The 25,693-nt window shown below is 32.2% G+C and overlaps 1 protein-coding gene across 1 annotated transcript in view; it reads right to left on the reverse strand.

Moving 5' to 3' along the window:
- LOC126883308 (uncharacterized) overlaps positions 1-25,693 on the reverse strand; it is a 75,329-nt gene extending 49,636 nt beyond the window's left edge. The window contains exons 1-2 of the mRNA XM_050648677.1: positions 25,545-25,693; positions 14,696-14,978 (exon numbers count right to left, since the gene is read on the reverse strand). Coding sequence (XP_050504634.1) covers positions 14,696-14,953 — 258 coding nt within the window. The 5' untranslated portion in view covers positions 14,954-14,978; positions 25,545-25,693. The remainder of the gene's footprint in view (positions 1-14,695; positions 14,979-25,544) is intronic.

Here is a 25,693-nt window from a genome sequence, read left to right on the forward strand (position 1 = left end):
CTTGGTTTCCGCTGTGTCACATCTTGTTTCTATCGCGTACGTCATGATCGGTCTTACACATGATTTGTATATGCGTAAGTACTTTCCCTTCCAGCCTCATATCTTTGTTTCTCCAGATGACATCCCTCAGACATCCTGACACGTAATTGGCTTTATTTGCTTGCTTTCGGACGCTCTCTTTAACATCTCCATAACTACATATTTCGACTCCCAAATATTGGAATCTCGAGACTTGTTCAATTAGTTCGTTGTTAATTACTAATTTGCATCTTATGGGTTCCCTTGACACTACCAGGGATTTTGTCTTGGCTGTTGATATTTTCATGTTATAGTTCTTCGCCACTGTATTGAAAGTTTGTACCATTCGCTGTAGGTTATCCTCGTTATCGGAGATTAAGATTGAATCGTCAGCATAACGAGTACTGTGTGTACTAAAGTATTTAGACATACTTGTGTTAACATTAGTGCAAATGAGCTTGAACTGATTAATGATGAAGAGAAGGGATGTGACTGGTCTTGCATAAATTGTAGACAAATTGGTAATCAGATTAAGGACTTAAAATTATTAATTCTCTCACTTCAGGCTGAAATACAAGCCCTTAAAAATGATAACCAGATTTTGAAATCTTCTTCGAACCCACTAGAAATGGAAGAAATAATACAAGAAATCAACGAACGAAATGAAAGGAAACGAAATGTTATTTTCTTTGGTGTGCCGGAACAGGATCAACAACTATCTGAGGATGATCGTAAGAATCGCGATAAGTCTGAAGTTCAAAAAATAATCTCAAGCGTAAGTCCTAATGTGAATACTGCCAACATTAAGCTCTTCAGACTTGGGCAAGTTAACCAAGGGCGAATTCGACCAATTAAGGTCATATTAGATGATGAAAATGATGTATTTGCTTTAATACGGCAAGCTAAATTTCTAAGAAATGGGAACTACAAAAATGTGTCAATGTCATTTGATCGAACTAGAAATCAAATTAATTATTACAACAATGTAAAGGTTGAACTAAACAACATGAATGCGAGTGGAAATGGATCTTTCAAAATCAAGTATATGAATGGTATACCCAAGGTAGTGCCTTTAAACCAATAGAGCCCGACAGTGTTGTAGGATGTGAACTTATATGTTATTACCAAAATGTACGTGGTCTTAACTCTAAAGTTTCAGAGTTTTATACTAGTGTAAGTGAGGGTGAATATGACATTATTGCTTTAAGTGAGACCTGGTTGAACAAGAATGTGTCCAGTCTAGAGTTGTTTCCTGATCAATACGATGTGTATAGAAAGGATCGAAAATTTGATGTTGTAGATAAAACCACTGGGGGAGGCGTCTTATTAGCGCTGAAGACGGAGATTAAATCGTCTGTTATCGATGTATCCACATACGATCTACAGTTTCCCCTAATCGATATGTTAGCTGTAAAATGTTGTGTTGGTTATAGAAAATTTTATGTTTTAGTTCTTTATATTATTGATAAGTTAAGTTCTGAAGACTTCGAATACTTTTTTGAATGTTTAGAACAACTGGATATATTTAATGAAACCATTGTTATATTAGGTGACTTCAATGTACCCAAGTTTGTAGATCAAAGCAGATTAGATATAAAAACATCAACTGTATTAGATTTTTTAAGTTTATTTAATTTAGTTCAATACAATGATGTGCCTAATAACTTAGGTCGTTTGTTGGATTTAGTAATGTCATCAGAGAAATGTGATATTATTCATGATGATTCTTCACTGGTTAAAGAAGATGGTCATCATCCTGCACTTATGATAAGGATTAATAATTTGGGAAAAAAGGAAATTAGGTTTTTACCAAATTCTAATTCGAAAATGTATAATTTTCGGAAAGCAAATTTCACTTCTCTGTATTCTGAACTATTACAAACTAATTGGGACTTTTTAGATAATTACGATGATGTAAATATAGCATTAAAGCAATTTTATAATATATTGTATACAATAGTTGATAGATATGTTCCGGTATACAAAAATTATAAACATGAATATCCAAATTGGTATCACTCAGATATTATTAAAAATATTAAACACAAAGCCAAAAACCGTCAAAAGTATAGAAAAACAGGAAACGAAATATATCACATAGAATTTAAAAGATTGCGCAAAGTTATTAAACAGCAAATTAAAACTGCATATAACAATTACATTGAAAACATTCAAGACAGTATTACCATTGAAACAAAATCATTTTGGTCTTATGTACATACTAAAAATAAGTCATCGCGAATTCCAGGTGAAATGTGCTATGAGGGAAATACTTTTGATAATCCCCAGGATATTGTCAACGCTTTTAAAACATTTTTTGAAAAAGTATATATATCTACTGACAATAATGAACCAGAGGACATCAGCGTTCAGGGTTTTAATTTACCAATCATTAATTTTTTGAAATTTGAAGAAAATGAAATTCTGGAAGCTTTTAAAAGATTAAAAAATAAAATGACGACTGATCCAGATAATATTCCAGCATTTCTAGTTAAAGATTGTACACGAATATTTGTCAAACCGCTTCAAAAACTGTTTAACTTGTCTTTGGAAACTGGAAAATATCCTGAAATATGGAAAGAGTCAAAAGTATGTCCTATATTTAAAAATGGAGTTAAATCTGATATATCTAATTACAGACCTGTCTCTCTGTTGTGTAACTTCTCAAGGATTTTCGAGATTGTTCTGTATAATCGTATATATCAGTGTGTTCGCGGCTATATTGCACCTTTTCAACACGGATTCATAGATAAACGATCTACCGTCACAAACCTGGTAGTGATGACACAATTTATTTCTGAAGTATTAGATGAACAAGGACAAATTGATGTCGTATATACAGATTTCTCGAAGGCATTTGATAAGGTGGTTCATCCGTATTTATTATCCAAGTTATCAAATTTAGGATTTTCTGTTAATTTAATTAAATTCTTTGGTAGTTATTTAATAGGAAGGAGACAGTATGTATTCCATAATGGCTTTGAGTCAGATTTAATTCTGTCTAAGTCTGGTGTTCCGCAAGGCTCCAATCTAGGACCGTTATTACTTTTACTTTATATTAATGATTTGTTTCAAGAAATTAACTGTAAAAAATTGTGTTTTGCGGACGACTTGAAAATTTTCTGTAAGATCGACACTATTGGCGATTGTTTAGAACTTCAGCGTAACTTAACTGCTATTGATACATGGTGTACTAATAACAAACTACTATTAAATTCTGCAAAATGTAAAGTAGTGAGTTTTTGCAGGAAATTGACGAGAGTTAACTTTAACTATATAATTCAGAACTCTGTTTTGGAAAAATGTAATAGCCTCAAAGACTTAGGTGTCATTTTTGACTGCAAGTTAACTTTCAATTTGCATATTGAACAAAAAGTTTCTGAAGCTATGAGAATGTACGGTTTCATTATTAGGAATTGCAGAAACTTCACCAACATAACACCAATAAAATTATTATACTATTCTCTAGTACGTCCAAAATTAGAATATTGCAGTTTAGTTTGGTATCCAATATATAATTGTTATACAAAAGATATTGAAAAAGTACAGAGAAAACTTATAAAATATCTGATATTTAAAATTGATGGAATCTATCCTAACCGTGGATGTGATAATAATACATTATGTTGTAGAGTTGTCATGGTTAGTTTAGAATTAAGGAGAGAAATTAGTTCATTAACATTTTTGTATAAATTATTACATAACAGTATTGACTGTAGTGATTTATTAGCACAAATTAATTTCAACGTTCCTCGAGTTAGATCTAGATCAAACGCTTTATTTAAGTGTCCAAGAGCAAGAACAAATATATTAGTTAAATCGCCTCTTTTTGTCATGTGTAAAGCCGGACTCAAACGACTCGTGTACTTCGCAAGTACAGAATTATTCGCATACTTGGAAAGTATACGAGTGTGCGATTGCAATGACAAACAGGGCACTCACACGACGTGTACAATGTACAAGTACGCGAGCGTACTCTTATGTACATACTAAAAATAAGTAATCGCGAATTCCAGGTGAAATGTGCTATGAGGGAAATACTTTTGATAATCCCCAGGATATTGTCAACGCTTTTAAAACATTTTTTGAAAAAGTATATATATCTACTGACAATAATGAACCAGAGGACATCAGCGTTCAGGGTTTTAATTTACCAATCATTAATTTTTTGAAATTTGAAGAAAATGAAATTCTGGAAGCTTTTAAAAGATTAAAAAATAAAATGACGACTGATCCAGATAATATTCCAGCATTTCTAGTTAAAGATTGTACACGAATATTTGTCAAACCGCTTCAAAAACTGTTTAACTTGTCTTTGGAAACTGGAAAATATCCTGAAATATGGAAAGAGTCAAAAGTATGTCCTATATTTAAAAATGGAGTTAAATCTGATATATCTAATTACAGACCTGTCTCTCTGTTGTGTAACTTCTCAAGGATTTTCGAGATTGTTCTGTATAATCGTATATATCAGTGTGTTCGCGGCTATATTGCACCTTTTCAACACGGATTCATAGATAAACGATCTACCGTCACAAACCTGGTAGTGATGACACAATTTATTTCTGAAGTATTAGATGAACAAGGACAAATTGATGTCGTATATACAGATTTCTCGAAGGCATTTGATAAGGTGGTTCATCCGTATTTATTATCCAAGTTATCAAATTTAGGATTTTCTGTTAATTTAATTAAATTCTTTGGTAGTTATTTAATAGGAAGGAGACAGTATGTATTCCATAATGGCTTTGAGTCAGATTTAATTCTGTCTAAGTCTGGTGTTCCGCAAGGCTCCAATCTAGGACCGTTATTACTTTTACTTTATATTAATGATTTGTTTCAAGAAATTAACTGTAAAAAATTGTGTTTTGCGGACGACTTGAAAATTTTCTGTAAGATCGACACTATTGGCGATTGTTTAGAACTTCAGCGTAACTTAACTGCTATTGATACATGGTGTACTAATAACAAACTACTATTAAATTCTGCAAAATGTAAAGTAGTGAGTTTTTGCAGGAAATTGACGAGAGTTAACTTTAACTATATAATTCAGAACTCTGTTTTGGAAAAATGTAATAGCCTCAAAGACTTAGGTGTCATTTTTGACTGCAAGTTAACTTTCAATTTGCATATTGAACAAAAAGTTTCTGAAGCTGTGAGAATGTACGGTTTCATTATTAGGAATTGCAGAAACTTCACCAACATAACACCAATAAAATTATTATACTATTCTCTAGTACGTCCAAAATTAGAATATTGCAGTTTAGTTTGGTATCCAATATATAATTGTTATACAAAAGATATTGAAAAAGTACAGAGAAAACTTATAAAATATCTGATATTTAAAATTGATGGAATCTATCCTAACCGTGGATGTGATAATAATACATTATGTTGTAGAGTTGACATGGTTAGTTTAGAATTAAGGAGAGAAATTAGTTCATTAACATTTTTGTATAAATTATTACATAACAGTATTGACTGTAGTGATTTATTAGCACAAATTAATTTCAACGTTCCTCGAGTTAGATCTAGATCAAACGCTTTATTTAAGTGTCCAAGAGCAAGAACAAATATATTAGTTAAATCGCCTCTTTTTGTCATGTGTAAAGCCGGACTCAAACGACTCGTGTACTTCGCAAGTACAGAATTATTCGCATACTTGGAAAGTATACGAGTGTGCGATTGCAATGACAAACAGGGCACTCACACGACGTGTACAATGTACAAGTACGCGAGCGTAAACATTTGGCTTAACGACCTTGACAAATGAATCAGTGGTATTGATTACTAATAAATAGACCAGGACATTTATGAAAAAATAAATCGATATTTAATATAGCACGTAGAAAGTTACAACTTTCTTCATTGTGTTCAGGATGACACCAGTAAAAAGTCAACAATAGAAACATGGCTCGAAATGCATAGTTGCATTTTAAAGTGCATGATATACATCCAAAAAGTGCACAAACATGTCAAAATAAGTGTACTTGAGGACGAATACGCCATCAGAACTGACCATCGGGGCACCTGGTGTCCAGGTTCACTGCTAAGGTACGTCATCTAAAGTTTAGAGGGTTTTCGTCACTAAATTTATGCAAACATATTACTCGGGAGTTTTTGGGGTAGCTGAGCAAAAATACGCCATCAAAACCGACCCCCCGTTGCACCTGATGTCCAAAAACCCTCCAAACTCCTGAAAATAACATGCCTTAGCATTGTGTACCAGGTGGTCGGTTCTGATGGCGTATTCGTATTCAGCGACCCCAAAAACCGCAAAAAATGTTATAAAAGATAGAAAGTTATAGAAATATAGTAAATAAATGTAAATGTGAAGAATAAAGGAAAGGTCGGTACAATATTTTATTTGTTAAAGATCATTTAAATTATCTAAATAATTGAGTATCATGTACAGGCAAGCTAATGTTCATTTGCATTGCATATTTACAGAACAGAAGGAAAAAAAGGATAAAAAGAGAAAAAGCAGAATATAAAAAAATAAAATTATTGGATTTAAAAATAAAACTAATAGGCCTGGATCCCGCGCACCAAAAAAAGTTTATTAATAGCAAACTGAAAATTTGGTAATAGCTTAATGGTGTCTAGTCGGACAAACTTTGATGTACTGGAACAGGGGAACTTTTAATTATTGTGGAACAGTTTAAAAATTTGGAAAGTCAGATTACGAAAACATCTATGTATTTTGTCAGACAGAACATCCAATTGATTTGTTACCCTTTCATTAAACTCTCATGCAAAATCAGACTGCTATTACTAACCAACATGATTCCTGTCATTTGACATGTTCTTCATGTTCCACTCATTAAAATGCCCAGTTGGTGATAAACACCAAACACCAGTCTGATATTTGCATGAAATGGTAACAAATCAATTGAAAGTTCTGTCTGACAAAATATGTGGAACGTTTTCATAGTCTCGACGTTCCAAATTTTTAACCTGTTGCACAATTAGAACTTCCAGTGTTCCCATACATCAAAGTTTGTCCAACTAGACTCCGTTAAGCTATTAACAAATTTTCAGCTTGCTATTAATCAACTTTTTTTTGGTACGTGGGATCCAGGTATATAAAAAATGGGATAAACTACAATAAATAAAAAGTTTAACACATTCATTTTGCTTTTATTAATAAATATATTTACAATCTACCACTGTTCATTTATTAACACTTATTATTTAGTTTTTTCTGAAATATTTTTATTATTTTTTATCGGTTGTAATTATTCATCGTTTGCTTCATCTTCAGTTTTATTCACAGGAAAATTGTCATCCATATCAATGTCAGTATTATGAAGCACTCTAGTTGCAACAATCACAGTCATGTTGTCTAACAGGCCCGTTTTTAGGGTCTTTGGCGCTATGGGCACCATTTTGACAAGCGCCCCCCCCCTCCCAACCACCAAATATACGCCAACACAACCCGGCCACTAGCGCCATATTTCGAAATAGATTTCCGCTTTTTCTTGTACTTTTTTTCTTATTTGCCAGTTTTGGTTCGGGGGGGATCTAACCCCTATTCTCTTTACAAATAGAGAATATTCCATTATCCACCACCTATGGACCCGCCGTGTCCCGGACTGGCAACCGGCAACCGTAAAACAAAACAAAACCGTTATTGACGCTTAAACAATAACAGATTAGCATAATAATCAATAGGTTTTGTTACTACGGTATCACGGACCACCCTCCCACCCTTATTATTATAATTGTAATTATTATTCTACTATATACACTGTACTCTGCCTTTATAACATTACATCTTGATATACTAGTTCAATATTAATAATAACATCACACTTTCATGTTATATTATCTTTGTTGTAAGTTCATCAGTTCATCGGTTTCTATTTACATTGGTTTCTTCCGCATTTTCAAGTTTGAAAATGTGGAAATCAGTTTATCACAGTCAAGTTTCAAGGTTATGTCACTTTGAGTGCACAGTAACATCAAGCTGTTTAGCTTTTCATCTGCAATTGTACTTCTATTTTCTGACTTGATTTTCTTCAAGGCCGAAAAACTCCTCTCTGCCGAACAGTTTGTAACTGGCAGAGTCAAATACACCCTAATGGCTACTTCCAAATTCGGAAATGTGCTTGTTAAACTATTTTCTTTGATGTATGAGTAGCAGTCTCTTATTCTCTTCAGTTTCTCAGCCTTCATGTACATTTGAAAGTGATGACACTCTTGTACGAAGTCATTTTCGCAAATGTCATTGGAGTAGTACTGAGCAACCTTTTTAGCTTGTTCCACTAGATCTTCATACTTCTTCTCGTGAAGTTGACTGAATATTTCAAATCTTTTACTTAGATTTTCGTAACTATTTTTCCGGCTACTGAGCTGCACTACTAGATGGTCGAAAATGGGTTTGAAAACTCCAGTTCTATATCTTGTTCTAGGATCCATTTTCTCAAACTGTTCATCCCTTTGTTCATCAAAAAACATGGTACGTTTTCTTGCTCTGTCATAAGAAGGGGTACTTAAATTAGCCATTTTCAAAGCTTCAGCTTCAAAGTCATCAAATTTTTCACTTTTCTCGTTTAAGAACAACGATAAAGACTCAAGCTCTTTTGTAGCACCAAGTAGGTCTAATTCTTCTGTTTGCAACGTTTTGCTAACTTTGTCCACTCTTTGCAAGATATCATTCCAAATTACAATTAAAAGAACTGTTTGGAAATTCTCCAAGGTTTTAACAAACCCTTCTGCTGTCAGCCGTGTGTCTGGTGTTTGTGTTTTATCCTTAATCAAATCTTCAAGGGCAGCTTTGATTTCTTTATGGCTGGTAACCAAAGCAAGTAGTGCGTCGGACCTGGCTGACCACCTAGTGTCACTCATGGATTTTAACATCAGAGTTTTCTTTTCTTTTTGTGGTTTTCCATCATTGCTCTTCCCTATTAATGCTTTTAGGACATTCCATCTATGCGTAGATGCTGAAAAAAAATTGAAGAGGTTTTGAACAAAGTTGAAAAAGATTACAACCTCCACACAAGCCTTTTCGGCCGCATAGCTGCCTACAAGATTAAGGGAATGTGCGACGCACGGAACATAATCTGCAAGGTGGTTTATTCGTTTAATCCTTGACTGTAATCCACTGTAAGGGCCCGACATGTTTGATGCATTGTCATAACTTTGGCCACGACAATTTCGAATGTCCAGTTTCAGATCTTGAAGAGACAAAAGGATTGCCTCTTCAAGACCTTCAGACTTGTGCGATATACGTGGCAAGAGTTTTACAAGCCGCTCTGTGGCACAAGCATCTTTTAGGGACACATACCGTAAAACTACCGCCAGCTGGTCACTATGTGACGCATCAGGTGTCGAATCAACAACCAGGGCAAAATATCGTGCTTGATTAATCTCATCAATTATTGTACGAAGCACCTCGTTGCTCATGACGGTAATAAATTCATTGCATACGTCTGATGACAAGTATGATACATTTCCTTTACCCTTATTGCCGTATTTAGTGAAATGTTGTGCTAAGAATGGATCAAACTCACTAATTAGCTCAAGGCATCCTAAATAAAGGCCATTGGAAGTTGAACCTAATTCTTGATTGTCACCTCGAAACGGAAGTCCTCTAGATGCCAAAAATTTTACAACTGTCACTATTCTAGTTAGAACGTCTCTCCAATACTTCACCTCTTGTTGATGCTGTGAAGAGACCAAGGACTCTACGGAAAGAGACTTTTTTCTTGAAATTAATTTAAGGACATTAATCCTGTGGTCATTTGATTGTTCGTGTGACTTGGCTAAAGTTAATGAATGTTTCCAGTCACAGAAACCTTCACAAAAAGAAGTTCTTTTATTTTCTGGTTGAAAGAGAAGACATGGAATGCAAAATACACAACCAGTGGATTTTGAATACAAAAGCCAATCTCTTCTAAAACGTTCTCCGTTCGGGATTTCGCCTGAAAACAAATTTACTGAAAGCTTACGGTTTTTTTTAACATCATTTTTATAGTACCGTTCTGACTTTGAAAAATCTGCTTGCAAATCTTGCTTGACATTTGAATTGATTATTTGAAGAACTTGTTCATCGTTTTTTGTGTCCCAAGTGGCCGGATCATCTAGTGTAAAATCAAAACTATTTCTAGAATATGGGTTTAGTGGTTCTACGGTAACCTGCTTAGGCCTACTAGGCGAATGATGTGTACGAGATGTGGTGGATGGTAAGGATAGTTCAGAAGCTGAACAAAAATTCTGATCATTTGAAGCTGGATTTATGTTATCTGAACATGATGAGGCAGAAGCTTCATTTTGAGGCAAGCTTTTTTGAGTGTCAACATTTTTGTCATTAGAATTATGTTGACTCGTATGAACATCAGATACAACGTTAAAGAAATTACTTATTCTAGGAACCTTTTTTAGGAAGATCGCCTCTTGCGCTATTCTCTGATTTGCACGTTTACGGAATTCAGCGCCACTAGGTTTCTTTTTCTCACTCATAGTAGCCTACTACACTCACTAGTCACCAATCACATCAAAAAAGAAGCAGCGAAGCGCTCGACTGAAAGAACTGATGCACGATGCACGTAAACAAACAGCGCAACCGTGGAAAGACCACGCCACAATAGACTGTCCAGAGTGTCCAGTGTCTAATACCTGACTGTGGAGTCAAGAGACAAAAGGGATGTTGTGGTGAGGATGGTGGGGGGAGGCGGGCGGGCTAAAAATAGACACATGTAGAGCGGCGCGCTTCCGCTTTGTTCCGTCGTCTAGGACCGGCGCGGGCGCGGCGTTGAGGTCGGGTTGTGGTGGTGTATTTTACGCTGATACCCTCCCAATGATTAAATCGCTATTCGTAGTTTTTGTTTACAATTTGCCGCGATCTCCAGAAAATATTTGTTTATTTTAAACTATTATTAAAATTTTTATTTTTTTTATTATTTTTTTTCTTGCGCCCTCTTGGCGCCCCCAGGCTCGTGCGCCCCTGGGCACGTGCCCAGCGTGCCCATTTATAGAATCGGGCCTGTTGTCTAATTGTAGTCTCATTTCTAAGCCGAGTATAGGAAATCTTCATTTCCACAATCCAAATTGCTGTTCGACTACATTCCTTGTTCGTCATTGTCACCAACCAATACGTAATGGCCAAAGATACCACTTTCAAAATTCAGGGGCTAGGGTCACACAATCATAACTACATTCAACTTCTTATTTAAGATTCACACGAACGTATGTCCACCTGCTTTAGTTCTGATTTGCACATGCATATACTTAGGTACATATAACGTTCAGTTACCGTAACCCTAATATTTCTGTAGACGAAAATAAAACAAAATGTTTGTGTGATTCTAAGCCCCTGAATTATGCTTCAGCCTACTATTATTAAAATTGTCTTATTTGATGGCCACAGTACAACAATATCTCTAATTTTAAATTTTGCATTACTGACTGGACATTCACATTCAATGCAAAAAATGATTTTCTGGACCTGAAAATTTCTGCATCCTGAACACCTGCAGAATCTATTTTAATTAAAGTATAACCTATTGCACTCATTATTCTAGGGAATACAGCAATCTTGTAAGAATCTTCAACAGCTTTCCAGCTCTTGATGATTCTTGCAATTGTAAAGGATACTATTTTTATAATTCTACTTGCTGAACCTCTGGACACACTGTGGACACAAATTTTTAGTCACTTACCTAATAGTGAAAGTTATTTGGTTTTCTATTTAAGAAGGCACAAAACTGTTTGTTTATCATCATAATAATATTATTATTGTTCAAAACAGTCTGTTCTTAATCTTTTCTGGTTCATTTTTGGTCTTCTGAATACAATAAATTTCTTGAACTAGACATTTAAAAATTATACATAATTGTGCTTTTAAAGTACAATTAATTAATCCTAGTAATAATATAATATATTACTATTGACTGTTAAGTTAACCTTAAAAGTTAAATACAAAAACAACAAAACATGAAAACAAATACATACTATGAAAACAACTGTTTTCTTTTCAGTAGTAATAACCCAAGGACATTGATAATTGTTCGAAAAAATTTTATAACAGATTTCGAAAGCTTGTTGCTTGGAAACAGACCGACGCCGTAGGCGGAGGTCTGTTGCCTGTAAGCAACAAGCTTGAGAAAGTTGTTAAAAAATTTTTGAGCATTTATCAATGTTCGAGGGTTATTCGGATAGAAAATTTTTTGCTGGTTATGAAAAAAAAAATACAGAGCAGAAACAATTTATTTAAATGTGTAATTAACAAAGGAACAATTAGAAAAATTTAATGAAGATAATTAATAATTTCATTAATATTCTCATCAGTATTACAACCAAATCGTGACATTTTGAAATATTGAATATTTGAAATGTCAAAATCGAAATGAAACGAAATGTAGGTATCCATAGCTACATGATTGAGTGAAAACAGCCCATGGGATCTGTTTTCAGTATAATGTTGGTTTTATTGGTTGTATTCAATCAGATGACCACAAATTAATTGATTTCATTGGATTTCTAATTGAGCAAAAAATTTTCAACTCAACAAAATAGGTTATGTACCCTTTAAAGGAGAGCAAGTCTCTAGGTGGTGTATTTAAAAATCGATTTATTCCGGTGTTTTTAGTGCTAAATGCACTGGTCTAAATGAATAGTCGCAGTAAATGCCAATTATTTATACATTTCGTTTGACCGCCTCTGCAAGTATAGACAAGTATGTACTTCGCAAGTGTGCGAATAATCGTGATCCCTTTGACTCGGGTCTTTTTTACCGACAACAGTTGGAAGACGAACGAGTGGCAACGAGTGACAAATAATTGTACGAGTAACCCACTCAGACGACATGGCAAGTATACGCAAGTGACGATTATTCGCCAAGTACACGAGTCGTTTGAGTCCGGCTTAAGAATTATAATAGTATTTGCAATCATTGTGATATTTTTTCGTGCTCACTTAATGATTTGTTAAAAATGGCTTCTCTTTACTTAGATTAGGTCTCTACTATTACTTTGTAGATGTTATACTAATGAATTATGTGATTATTTTTTTTTGTATTTGTCCTATAAATGGGAAACTGTTGGGCAATAAAGCTATTATTATTATTAGTATTATTATTATAACAGAGGATTTTTATTTGTGTTTTTCCTCCATCTTATATCCTTTTCCAGTACCTTTATATTAATGTTTTCTATGATTTTGTCCATTACTAAATTAAAAAGCAATGGGCTCAAGCTATCCCCTTGTCTGATTCCCGAGTTGATTTCTACTTCCGATGTTAGTTCATTCTCGACTTTTATTATGATTCTGTTCTTCGTATTAATGAAGAACAAAACCAGAATAAAAGTCGAGAATGAACTAACATCGGAAGTCTTCTTCTTCTTCATGTGCCATCTCCGCGACGGAGGTTGGCAATCATCATGGCTATTCTTATATTAGATGCTGCTGCTCTGAATAGTTCGGTTGATGTGCATCCGTACCATTCCCTCAAGTTACGCAACCACGAGATTCGTCTCCTTCCTACACTTCTCTTGCCCTGGATTTTCCCCTGTATAATCAACTGAAGTATGTTGTATCTTTCATTACGCATAACATGCCCCAGGTACTGCAGTTTTCGTGTCTTGATGGTTTCCAATATTTCCAGTCTTTTGTTGACTCTTCTCATGACTTCGTTGTTTGTTATATGCTCGGTCCATGATATCTTCGGAAGTAGAAATCTTTAATATCTGCCTTTTACAATTTAGAAGAAGACGATGATACGCGAATTATTTTTATAATTCCGCTTAAATAGACAGTTTGGTTTCTTTTCAATTCCAAGATATTCATGTAGCCCCACTGAGGAGGTTTGAAGAGACCGAATTTCTTTTGTCGAATTTTTACATTTTGAAGTTTTTATATTAGACAAACAGTTGTTTTCACAACTTATTTTATATTGGAGTTTGAAATTTTATGTAAGTGTATTTATTATTAATTTTTACAACATACAAAGCTAACCTCATTCACACAGTTAAGGAATGGCTGTGTTTACGTTTCCGCCAAAGTGAAAAAATTATAAAAAGAAAATATTATGTTGTTGAATTTTTTTATAAATTATTTATTTATTTATTAATCACTAATGATATTAAAAGAATTTATTAAGCTACTTCAAATGTAGCTGTAATTCTACACCAAAATTTAAAAGCAAAACTTACATTTTTTGACATTCTATTTACATATTTCATAACGTCAAGTTTTATAATAGAATATTTATTTTATAATACTATCTCGATCATGAGCGTCACAAAAAAAATAATAAAAACCGCGACTTTGACCCCTTATAACTACGCTTGTTCACTGCTCTGGTTTCCGCCCCTTTAGATTTTACTTAGTTACGTCATGACCTACTTATTCCCAAATTTTGGTGCACTATCTCGATCATGAGCGTCACAAAAAAAATAATAAAAACCGCGACTTTAACCCCTTATAACTACCCTCGTCCCCCATTCGGGGTACTCGTTGGGTAAAGTCATGTATTACACAACTAATTCAACATATCCCCGTATAGTTTGTCCATATTACTTATCACGAGCAAAATCCGCTCCTAACTCTTGGACTATAAGCTGTCTTTCATAGGAATAAGTTTTTTGATTTGCAAATATATACAGGGTGTACCAATTAAATTAAATAGTTAAGGATATATAAGTTGATAACCCTGTATATATTGAACATTGTGTACCTTAACGGAAGATTCTGAATTTATTATATCATTTTCCGTTTCTTTCGTCGCGGATGGATTACTAGCTTTTTGGACACTCGGTTTACTTTGACGGACTTCATTATCATTCATCCAAATATTTTCATCTTTGACATAATAAATTTTATCTCCTTTACGTCTAACTACCATCAAAGGATTTGACGTTGAAGATTTATCATCGGACTTTTCAATGGTTGTAGTAGTTTCTCCAGTCAAAATTAGAGATGCTTCTGATTCCATTTATTTTTATATCTCTGAAATATGTCTGAAAATAAAAAAATAATATTAATCAACTAACATCCTGTGGTGAAATAATAGTCCCCAGTACACCGTCTGTTTTTGAAAATGATTACAAAAGTCTTAAAAATGGTTTTAACTGCTTCGTTTGAGCGAGTCTACCACTTTCTGAAAAATTTTAGAGTGCAGGTTGGACGCGTCTCCGCACTCACAATACCTAAATTTGTAGCTCGGGCGCCGCTAACATGTTTTGTATGCAAAACTATAACATATATATGATATGTACTTATATATACTAATACTCCAGGCTGTGGGTGAAAAATAGGTCGATTTCAGGATATAATTCAGGAATTTTTGAAACCTATCAGGTGTTGTAAAGGACGATGCCAGGAATAACTTCTACTAAAATGTGACCAAAAATATTGTGAGCTTTTTTTATTGCGATTTTTATTTGTCAAATTTGCAATTTTTAAAGATTTTTCATTTTGCAGCTTAGGATACTGATTCTAGAGAAAAACTTTTTAATAGAAAGTTGTAGTAAATTAAAAAACCTACAATTTGAGCTATGGTGAGCTTAATTTCGTTTATTGGTTATTGCAAAACAGCCTGCGAAAGGTCCAAAATGGCCGTTTTTTAAAATTGCGTTATTTATTGTACAAACATTTTTTTTTTATTTTTTAAAGCTTTAAAATGAAGATCTTTCAAGCCCAAACATAAAAAAATTGTAAGGCCGGATTAACGAATTTGTTGCTTAGATATTATAAATTGTTTATCCCAAGAGGTCAAATGTCGAAGGCTATAACTTTTTGAAAAAAAAAAAAAAATCGTAGAGAGTTGGTAAAACATCCAATCTCCTTCTAAAGAGTTATATTTTCATATTCTTATGTAAATAAATGCGTAAAACATTTTTAAACCTCTAATTTTTGGATTTGAAAATAAGGGGGCAAATTTCGTTATACACATTTAGAGCTGAAGCGGCCCTGTACATCCTATGAGTTTTTAACTTACAGATTATTGTTGCTGAAGACGAAACGAAGATTTGTAAAAAAATAAAAAAATTCTACGACCAACCGAAGCCGAGCTAAATGTTGGGTTTGAAAATAAGGGGGCAAATTTCGTTATAAACATTTAGAGCTGAAGCGGCCCTGTACATCCTGTGAGTTTCTCACTTATAGATTATTGTTGCTGAAGACGAAACGAAGATTTATAAAAAAATAAAAATTTTCTTCAACCAACTGAAGCCGAGATAATTGTTTCTTTTTTCTTAAATCGTAGTGCCTTTATTTATAACAATTAAGAAATTATTTTAGTCATTGACTAAAGAAAGACTTATATTATCTTAAAATAAAAATTATTATAAAATATAGGTATATTTAATTATTAAAAATTATTTTTAAAATCGGTGCTTTTGCGAGCGGCCGAATTTTGCAAATCGCCCGGCTCGCTTCAAATCCGCGCGCTCGGAAAATTTTTACGTAAATTATATTAAATTTTGACCTAAAACAATTTAATAATATTACCATTATAATATACAGTCTATTTACCACTGTATTTGTTTTTCTTGATAAACTTTTATTTATATGTGAAATCTCATTTCTGAAGAAATAATATTACAAAAATGATACATACCTATATATGAAATATATTTTTAATATATGAAAATAATATTTTTAATTTTTTCATTGTTATATACATATAATAATAATAATGTTACTTTTTATTATACAATATAAAACTTTTTCTTCTTGTAGTGACTATCCGTTTTGGATGTTGGCAACCATCATGGCAATCTGTACTTGCACACTAAATCGGTACAGCTGCTCTAAAAAGATTTGTAGTTGTTGTGTTGAACGACGTACGTAAATTTTCTAGCAAGGTAATTCTTCGCCTTCCTGGTTCTCAGTTCCCAAATGGGGTTTGCCAAATTGCCATGATGGTCGCCAACATCCAAAACGGATATTCACTACAAGAAGAAAAAGTTTTATATTGTATAATAAGAAGTAACATTATCAGTATTATATTTATATAACAATGAAAACATTAAAAATATAGTTAGAGGGAAGTCGCCAATTATGGAATACCATTTTGTTTTGGGGATATAAAATATTACGTTTATAGAAATGAAAACAATTTAATGTTATGACACATCATTCATACATTTTTATGTAGTAATTAAAAGCCTTCTATTAAATTTCTTAATTAACAAAAAAAAATTGAACAAAAAAACAAAATCCCAAATGAGTAACCAAATATGGAATAGGTACCCATATATGGAATATAGGCATAAACCAACATATCAATAACAAAAATATACATACCTAAACATCTGAGATCAAATAAATTTAAATAAGAAAATTGTGAAAAATCCATGTACGAAAAACGCACAGACATCACAGATCCATGTACGAAACTCTGGACCAACACAATCATAATGAGTTACACTTAATCCACTATTCCATAATTAGGCACCAACGACTGTCCATATTTGGATTTGTACATTAGTTCAAACTAGTATCAACATTTTTTCAAGTCGTAATGTTTTAATTGCAGAAGGTCATAAAATATCAAAATAAAGGTACTATTGATATATGCAATAGCATAACAAGTCTGTATTCATGCATAATAACCAATAATACTCGTTGAATATATTTACCTTTGAAATTTTCTGCGAGACGATAAAACAAAACGCGCCTGTCAGACACGTATCGTTCGCGCATCCGACACAGAGGTGTGAATACGATAATAAAGAGCGCGACTGAAATAGAGGATGGTCTTGTAGTGCGCTTTCCACTTATATTTTCGGAGAAATCAAGGAATTCCATATTAGGGCACTATTCCATATTTGGTTACTTTCCTCTATATATTTCATATATAGGTATGTATTATTTCTGTAATATTATTTCTTCAGAAATGAGATTTCACATATAAAAGTTTATCAAGAAAAACAAATACAGTGGTAAATAGACTGTATATTATAATGGTAATATTATTAAATTGTTTTCGGTCAAAATTTAATACAACTTACGTAAAAATTTTCCGAGCGCGCGGATTTGAAGCGAGCCGGGCGATTTGCAAAATTCGGCCGCTCGCAAAATCACCGATTTTAAAAATAATTTTTAATAATTAAATGTAACTATATTTTATAATAATTTTTATTTTAAGATAAAATAAGTCTTTCTTTAGTTAATGACTGTAAAATAATTTCTTAATTGTTATAAATAAAGGCACTACGATTTAAGAAAAAAGAAACAATTATCTCGGCTTCAGTTGGTTGTAGAAAATTTTTATTTTTTTATAAATCTTAGTTTCGTCTTCATCAACAATAATCTGTAAGTTAGAAACTCATAGGATATACAGGGCCGCTTCAGCTCTAAATGTTTTTAACGAAATTTGCCCCCTTATTTTCAAACCCAAAAATTAGAGGTTTAAAAATGTTTTACGCATTTATTTACATCAGAGTATGAAAATATAACTCTTTACAAGGAGATTAAATGTTTCACCAACTCCCTACGATTTTTTTTTCAAAAAGTTATAGCCTTCGACATTTGACCTCTTAGGATAAACAATTTATAATATCTAAGCAACCAATTCGTTAATCCGGCCTTACAATTTTTTTTATATTTGGAATTGATAGATCTTTATTTTAAAGCTTAAAAAAAATATTTGTACAATAAATAACGCAATTGTAAAAAACAGCCATTTTGGACCTTTCGCAAGCTGTTTTGCAATAACCAATAAACGAAATTAAACTTACCATAGCTCAAACTGTAGGTTTTTTAATTTACTACAACTTTCTATTAAAAAGTTTTTCTCTAAAATCAATATCCTAAGCTGTAAAATTAAAAACCTTTAAAAATTGCAAATTTAACAAATGAAAATCGCAATAAAAAAAAGCTCACAATATTTTTGGTCACATTTTAGTAGAAGTTATTCCAGGCATCGTCCTTTACAACACCTGATAGGTTTCAAAAATTCCTGAATTATATCACGTTTTTTCACCCACAGCCTGGAGTATAAGGATTTCCACAGTTTTCACTGTATTCCTTCACTCAATCGTTCTCTCTACCCAGAGGCGTCTCTAGCCCATGTAGTGCCCGTGTACAGTCGATGACCTGGCGCCCTTTGGTAGATGCGCAGTCAAAATGGAATAGTCGAATAGGTACCTACCTAGTATTAATCCAGTACATAGGGTATTAGAGGGTATTAGGTACGCTTATAATGTAAACAAAAATCCAGATGCAAATAGTGCAATATTAAATGATGTCGGGAGCCAATAGGTATTCACGGCGCGTCAGAACAACCTACCCAAATCTGTTAAAAATATTTAATTAAAAATGAACTTTCTTATCTATGAGGTAAGGTTGAAAATTGGTTGAGGAAATTTGACAGGTTTGAGTACACAAGTAAATAGTACTTTTAAGAAGGAATTGGTTAGATGAATAACAGTGGCGGCTCGTGATTTTTACAATAAGGGAGGCTATACCTAACTGTAAAATATCTAGACAAATTTTCACTAGCAAAAAAATGCGCCAAAAAATGTAATTTAAGGCCCCATTTTTTGATCATTTTTTATTTACATTTCATAATATCATCCTAATTCATAATTTCATGATATAATATCATTTTAAAAATAGTTAGTCTAATTGTAAAAGTTTAATACCAAAGTTTGTGTCGTTTATTTGTTAACAATTCCATCTATTTGTAAATAGATACCTCGCATATCAAAATAAATACAGATTTGAAGTTTTGCAGTCCATACATAATGAAGCTTCAAATTTTTTAAGATACTCAACTGAATTTTTTTAATTCTAAACGCGGCCTACTGCGAATTCAAAAACACCATAAATTACCGATATTTTGCTTTGAGTTAGAGATATCGCAAAAAGTTATTTGAGCAAGTTGTTCCAAATATTATTATAACCCCACATACTAAATTTCATAACAAAATTCGCACTTTTAGATTTTTAATTATTTTTAGTCAGGACCCTAAAATTCGTTGTCCCGAGACGCACGCAACGGAGCCGAGAAGCTATTCTGCCTCCCTTGGTATATCCCCGGGCAGCGTGTGATGGCACCGTAGATGCCACTGTTAGGAGACCGGGTCTCCTTAAACGCCTGCTGCGCTGCACGGAGCATTAGCAACGGAGACTGTTGGGCTTCTCGGCTCCGTGCTCCGTTCATGCATCTCGGGATAACCCAGGGTCCTGCCTACAATAATATGTATATAAAACTGAGACGCGATCATGCGTTCTAATGCTAATGCTCCCTACGTATGGATAATTAGTGATAATATGGAATTTACACGTTGTATAATAGTGAGAGTTGTACTTGTTGTTTTCGCGATTCATGATAAACAAAACAGTGTAGAGTGTGTAAAAAATTTATGGGGAGGCTGAGCCTCCCTTGCCTCCTCTGACGAGCCGCCACTGATGAATAAAGAATAACAATTTTGTGATTATTTTAAAAAATAATAATTTATTAACGAATTATTACAGGACTCACATAGGCACATACTACAACACATAATTATAAAAAAGAAACTTTTCGTGCTTTTGCATTAGCAAAATCTTGAATAATATCACTTACTTCAATTTTATTTCATGTTCAATACTTACTAGTGACAAATTTGTCAATCGACTTTGCGACAATAATGTTGACCTTAGATAATTTTTAATTATTTTTAATTTAGAAAATGATCTTTCACTGTGCGCTACTGTCACTGGCAATGTGAGGTAAATTCTAAGAGCAGTGAACCAATTTGTAAACACTGAAAGTAATTTATTTAAAATGAAGCACTAAATTAGAATCATTCGAGCTGTGGGTGTACAGAAGAATTCTGAAAATATCGTGTGGACAGAATACGTCACAAACAAACAGGTTCTGAGAAAAATGATTAATATTCCAGGGTAATAAGCTGAAAATAGACCATGTTCGGGACACTAAAAGATCCAGGTAGCTGACTACTTTTTTAGTTATTGTAGACCTATAGGAAGAAAACCTACCTAAACTTCGCGTCCGTTTTTTAATTAATAACAATTTAGTGCAAAAATCGCGATTTTTTTCGATTTTTTGCACTCCATTCAAAAGCTAAACAGTTGACATAAAAGTACAAAATTTAATTAGGTATTTAGAACATTGAAAAACCTTCAAAATGCCGATTTTTGAAAGTTAAAAAGTTAAGTTGTTACTACGCAAACTACAAAATAAGTGAAAATCGTTATTTGTTAATAACTTTTACTAAAACTACTTTAAAACTTTAGTGTTTCACCCAAAATTGTGTATTGGGGTACTTAACAAACCCTCAAAAATTGAGACCGATCCATTAATTAGTTTAAAAGTTATTCTATTTGTTTATCCCAGAGACCTTTATTTTGCAATAACATAAGACAGAAAATAATGAAGATAAGGCAATTCTGCGCATGTCAAACGAAAGTAGAAAAGTGATACTATCAAAATGTACTAAAAAAAGATAAAAAATTATCTAATATAGTCAAAAATAATAATGCTAAATTTTTGAAATTGTGTAGTTTATAAACATTTAGAACAACTTTAAAAATATTTTCCGTAGAAAAAAATCATTTTACATATTCGAAAAGTTGGTATTTTTCACGAATTTTTAAAAATGTTGTTCAGTTGGTGACTAGTCGTGGTAAGTGAAGGGGGAGCTGGGAGCTGGCAAATTCACGAGTTCAGAAACTTAAAAAGGCAACTTAAAACTACTATCATTTTCTATATCTCGGGATCTACTCAATATATTTTGATCTTTCTTTTTTTAATTTGTATGTAATTTTTCTGTACAATACAAATATTTAATTTGTCTATTTGCAATTTTACATTTATTAATTAATAAACAATCTAATTTGTTTAAACCATAATTATTTTTTTCCCAAAATAATTTTTTCCCAAATTTACCAAAAATAATTTTTTTCAAAAAATCCATGTTTTTAATCAGACTATCATTATTAATCATAGAAAAAGTTAAGGTATACTTTTATAAATAAATTATCTTCAATAAATAATTAACTAATAAAAACAATTTATTTATTAAAGTGAACTTTAACTTTTTGTATGATCATTAATGATACTATAATTAAAAAAATAGATTTTTGCAAAAAAATATTTTTTCAAGAATTGTTTAAACAAATTAGACTGTTGATAAAGTTGATTATTAATTAATAAATTTATAAACAAATTGGATATTTGTAATGTACGCAGAAATTACATACGAATTAAAAAAGAAAGATGAAAATCCATAGAGTTAATCCGGAGATACACAAAATTATATTAGTTTGAAATTGCTTTTTCGGTATTTTAACTCGGTGGATTTGTAGGTTCCCCCTAGTAACCGTTTGAACTACAATTTTGAAAAATCGTATAGGGTGCTGTGAAGATACAATGTTTATGCAAATTTTTTAACAAATGGCATCAATGAAATTCCTTAATCATTATAAACAAATTAGCTGTGAATTAAAAAAAAAAACAAATGGCTAACTGTGTCCCTAATGAACCCAGGCTAAATTTTTTTATTTAAAAATTCGTGTTAAAATACTAGCTTTTCGAATATATAAAAAGATTGTTCCTACGGACAATATTTGTCAAGTTATTCTAAATGTTTATAAACTACAAAATTTCAAAAATTTGACTTTAGGATTGTTGATTATATTGATTAATTTCTTTATCTTTTTTTAATAAATTTTGATACTATCAGTCTTCTACTTTCGTTTGGCATACTCAGAATTGCCCAATGTTTATTATTTTCTGTCTTATGTTATTGCAAATAAATGTCTCTGGGATAAACAAATAGAATAACTTTTAAACTAATTAATGGATCGGTCTTAAATTTTGAGGGTTTGTTAAGTACCAAAATAGCCAACTTTGGGTGAAACCCTAAAATTCTAAGTTAAATTTAGTAAAAGTTATTAACAAATATCGATTTTCATTTATTTTGCAATTTTCGAAGCAACAAATTAACTTTTTTAACTTTCAAAAATCGGTGTTTTAAAGGTTTTTCAATGTTCTAAAAAATTAAATTTTGTAGTTTTATGTCAATTGTTTAGCTTTTAAATAGGGTGCAAAAAATCGAAAAAATCGAGATTTTTGCAATAAATTGTCAATAATTAAAAAACGGACGCGAACTCTAGGCAGGAGACAGGTAGGTTTTCTTCCTATAGGTTTACAATAATTTAAAAATTAGTCAACCTGGATTTTTGAGTGTCCTGAGAAAATCCTTATTACCCTGGACTATAAAGAAATGTAAATCTTAAATACCATCAAAACAAGAAAATTGGAATATCTCGGACATGTTACACGTGGAGAGAGATACAATTTGCTCCAATTGATTATGAAGGAAAAGATTCAAGGAAAAAGAAACGTAGGGAGACGCAGGATATCGTGCCTGTGCCACCTGAGATGGTACGGATGTACATCAAATGAACTTTTCAGAGCAGCCGTCTCTAAAATACGAATAGCTATGATGATTGCCTACCTCCATCGCGGAGATGGCACTTAAAGAAGAATAATTTAAAATATCCAAAGGTGTAGTAGAATTATCGATAAACATTGGGAATAATTCTATTTCATTAAAGAGCTCAAACCTACCAACGTCTGAAGAGCCAACATGACACAATTTATTTTTTAAATTAAAACAATATGCTCTTTTTGTATCTAACTCTAAATCCTTCCAGTGAACGAAAATTAAATGAACGAAAACTTCTATTTTGAAAACAAAACATACTTTAAATTAAATGAAATATGTATTAACATTACATTAAGTGGGTAGGTGCAAAATTTGCTTGCAATGCTTTTTAAATGCATTCATTTTTTTTTCGAATCGTGAGAAAACTATTTAGTATTTTTGAAAAATTTAAATGCAGACTAAAAGATTACATTATTACAGAGGGCCGAACACGGCCCTCAAAATCTCTATAATTATTTGAATAGGTTACAGGGTGAATAAAAGAGAACATTGAATGTAAATAAACAAAAGAAACCTTTTGTTTACTCTAAGGGTCTTTCGGCCCTCGGTAATAATGTAATCTTTCAATCTGCGTTTAAATTTTTCAAAAATATTTGTTAGTTTTTTCAGGATTCGAAAAAAGTGAATGCATTTAAAAAGCATTGCAAGCAAATTTTTTCGCCTATGCTCTTAAGTAACATTTACAAAAATTATAATGTTACCCTTCTGACTTTAGCACAAGTGTAGCAGCTAGTGAGAGCTCTATTGAAATAATTGCTAAATTTTTTAGTTTTGTTTGTGTTATGGAGGTTCGTAAATAGTTTTGAATTTTGAAAAACTTCTTTCCCCACTAGTTACCAAGACAGGGAGTGTTAATAAAATTCTTAGTTTACAACTACATTTGGGTATAAAGAAATTAGGTCATTTTTGCACAAATAGTTCAAAACCTCTATAAAGGTTTCATGGAGTATGGTTTCATTTGAAATATATCACGCAATTCTTCTATTAGAAGATCATTATATCAACAGATTTTTTCCTTTTTCTATTGAAAGTATTCAATGAAGATTCATACAATATTGTTCTAGTGTTTCATCATCTATTTCCCTCAATTTAAAAATATCATATAAAAATTTAAAATTTTATTATGAGTTTCTAGAAGCGAAAATCGATCAATCAAAGAATTAACGGCAATGTTTAAAGTATAGATGAACAAATTTATTTTAAATTTAGCTTCATCTGTTTAATCACTTAATCACTTAAACTAAACTTCATCTGGCTCTAATTTCATTTTCAGCTGGAAATTCGGAACTTGAAAATTTTCTGCATTTTCATTAAATTTTTATTTGGTCATTAGCCATATTGTCTCTAACTTTTAATTTTTTCTATAGTTTCTGAAAACATTTTTAGACAATCTGACAATTTTTTTAATTTACTGATTATGCCGCCCCACTTGTGATGCCGCCTGATGCGACTGCCTCGACGCATCATAGCACGGCACGGCCCTGTTAGTAGTTCATATCGTTGTCCCCTCATTACGTGTCCTAGATAAAATTGTTTTATTGTAACTTTCTTATTGTTATTGTGTTTATAATTTCGTATTGTTTGTCCATTTCTCGCAATACTTCCGTGTTATTATTTTTCTGTGTCCATGCTATTCTAAGCAGTAATAGTAAAAGTTTACTTTAAAATGTATTTTCGCGTCAGTCACTGATTCATTTCAGTGTGAGTTCTTATAATTTCGTATTTTGATAGGTATATTTTTGGTCCTCTTCTCCAAGAGCTTCTAGGGCTCCTGTCTTCTTGCAGGATTTTATGTGTTCGTAGGTACCTACGTTTTTTCTAGTGATTCATACCCAAACTCTTCTAGCTTAACACTGTATCATGTAAATATTATGATACATATTAATAGCAGTAACAATCTACGGTTGATAATTTCATTGCAAATCAGAAGGAAAACCAAAAATAAACTCAATATTGTTCCTATAATAAAAATGGTTGGTTAATAATTATTTGAATTAAATATGTCAAACTTTATTCCGATGTATCAACATGTCAAATCTATGTGAAACTGTCATAGTGACTTAAGCCAAACATATTTTTTACTTAAAATATATTTTTTTAAATTCATTTTGTACTTACCAAGTATAGTTAATCTATCTATAATAGTATCCTCACATAAAAGATATAGGATCAATACAAAAATCCTAATTCATATTAAAAACAATGTAAAGTAAAATAAATATTAATGCCCAAGATAGTGACAATTCTTCTATTTTTGATATGAAACG

This window comes from Diabrotica virgifera, chromosome 4, assembly GCF_917563875.1.
Source record: "Diabrotica virgifera virgifera chromosome 4, PGI_DIABVI_V3a".
NCBI lineage: Eukaryota > Metazoa > Arthropoda > Insecta > Coleoptera > Chrysomelidae > Diabrotica > Diabrotica virgifera.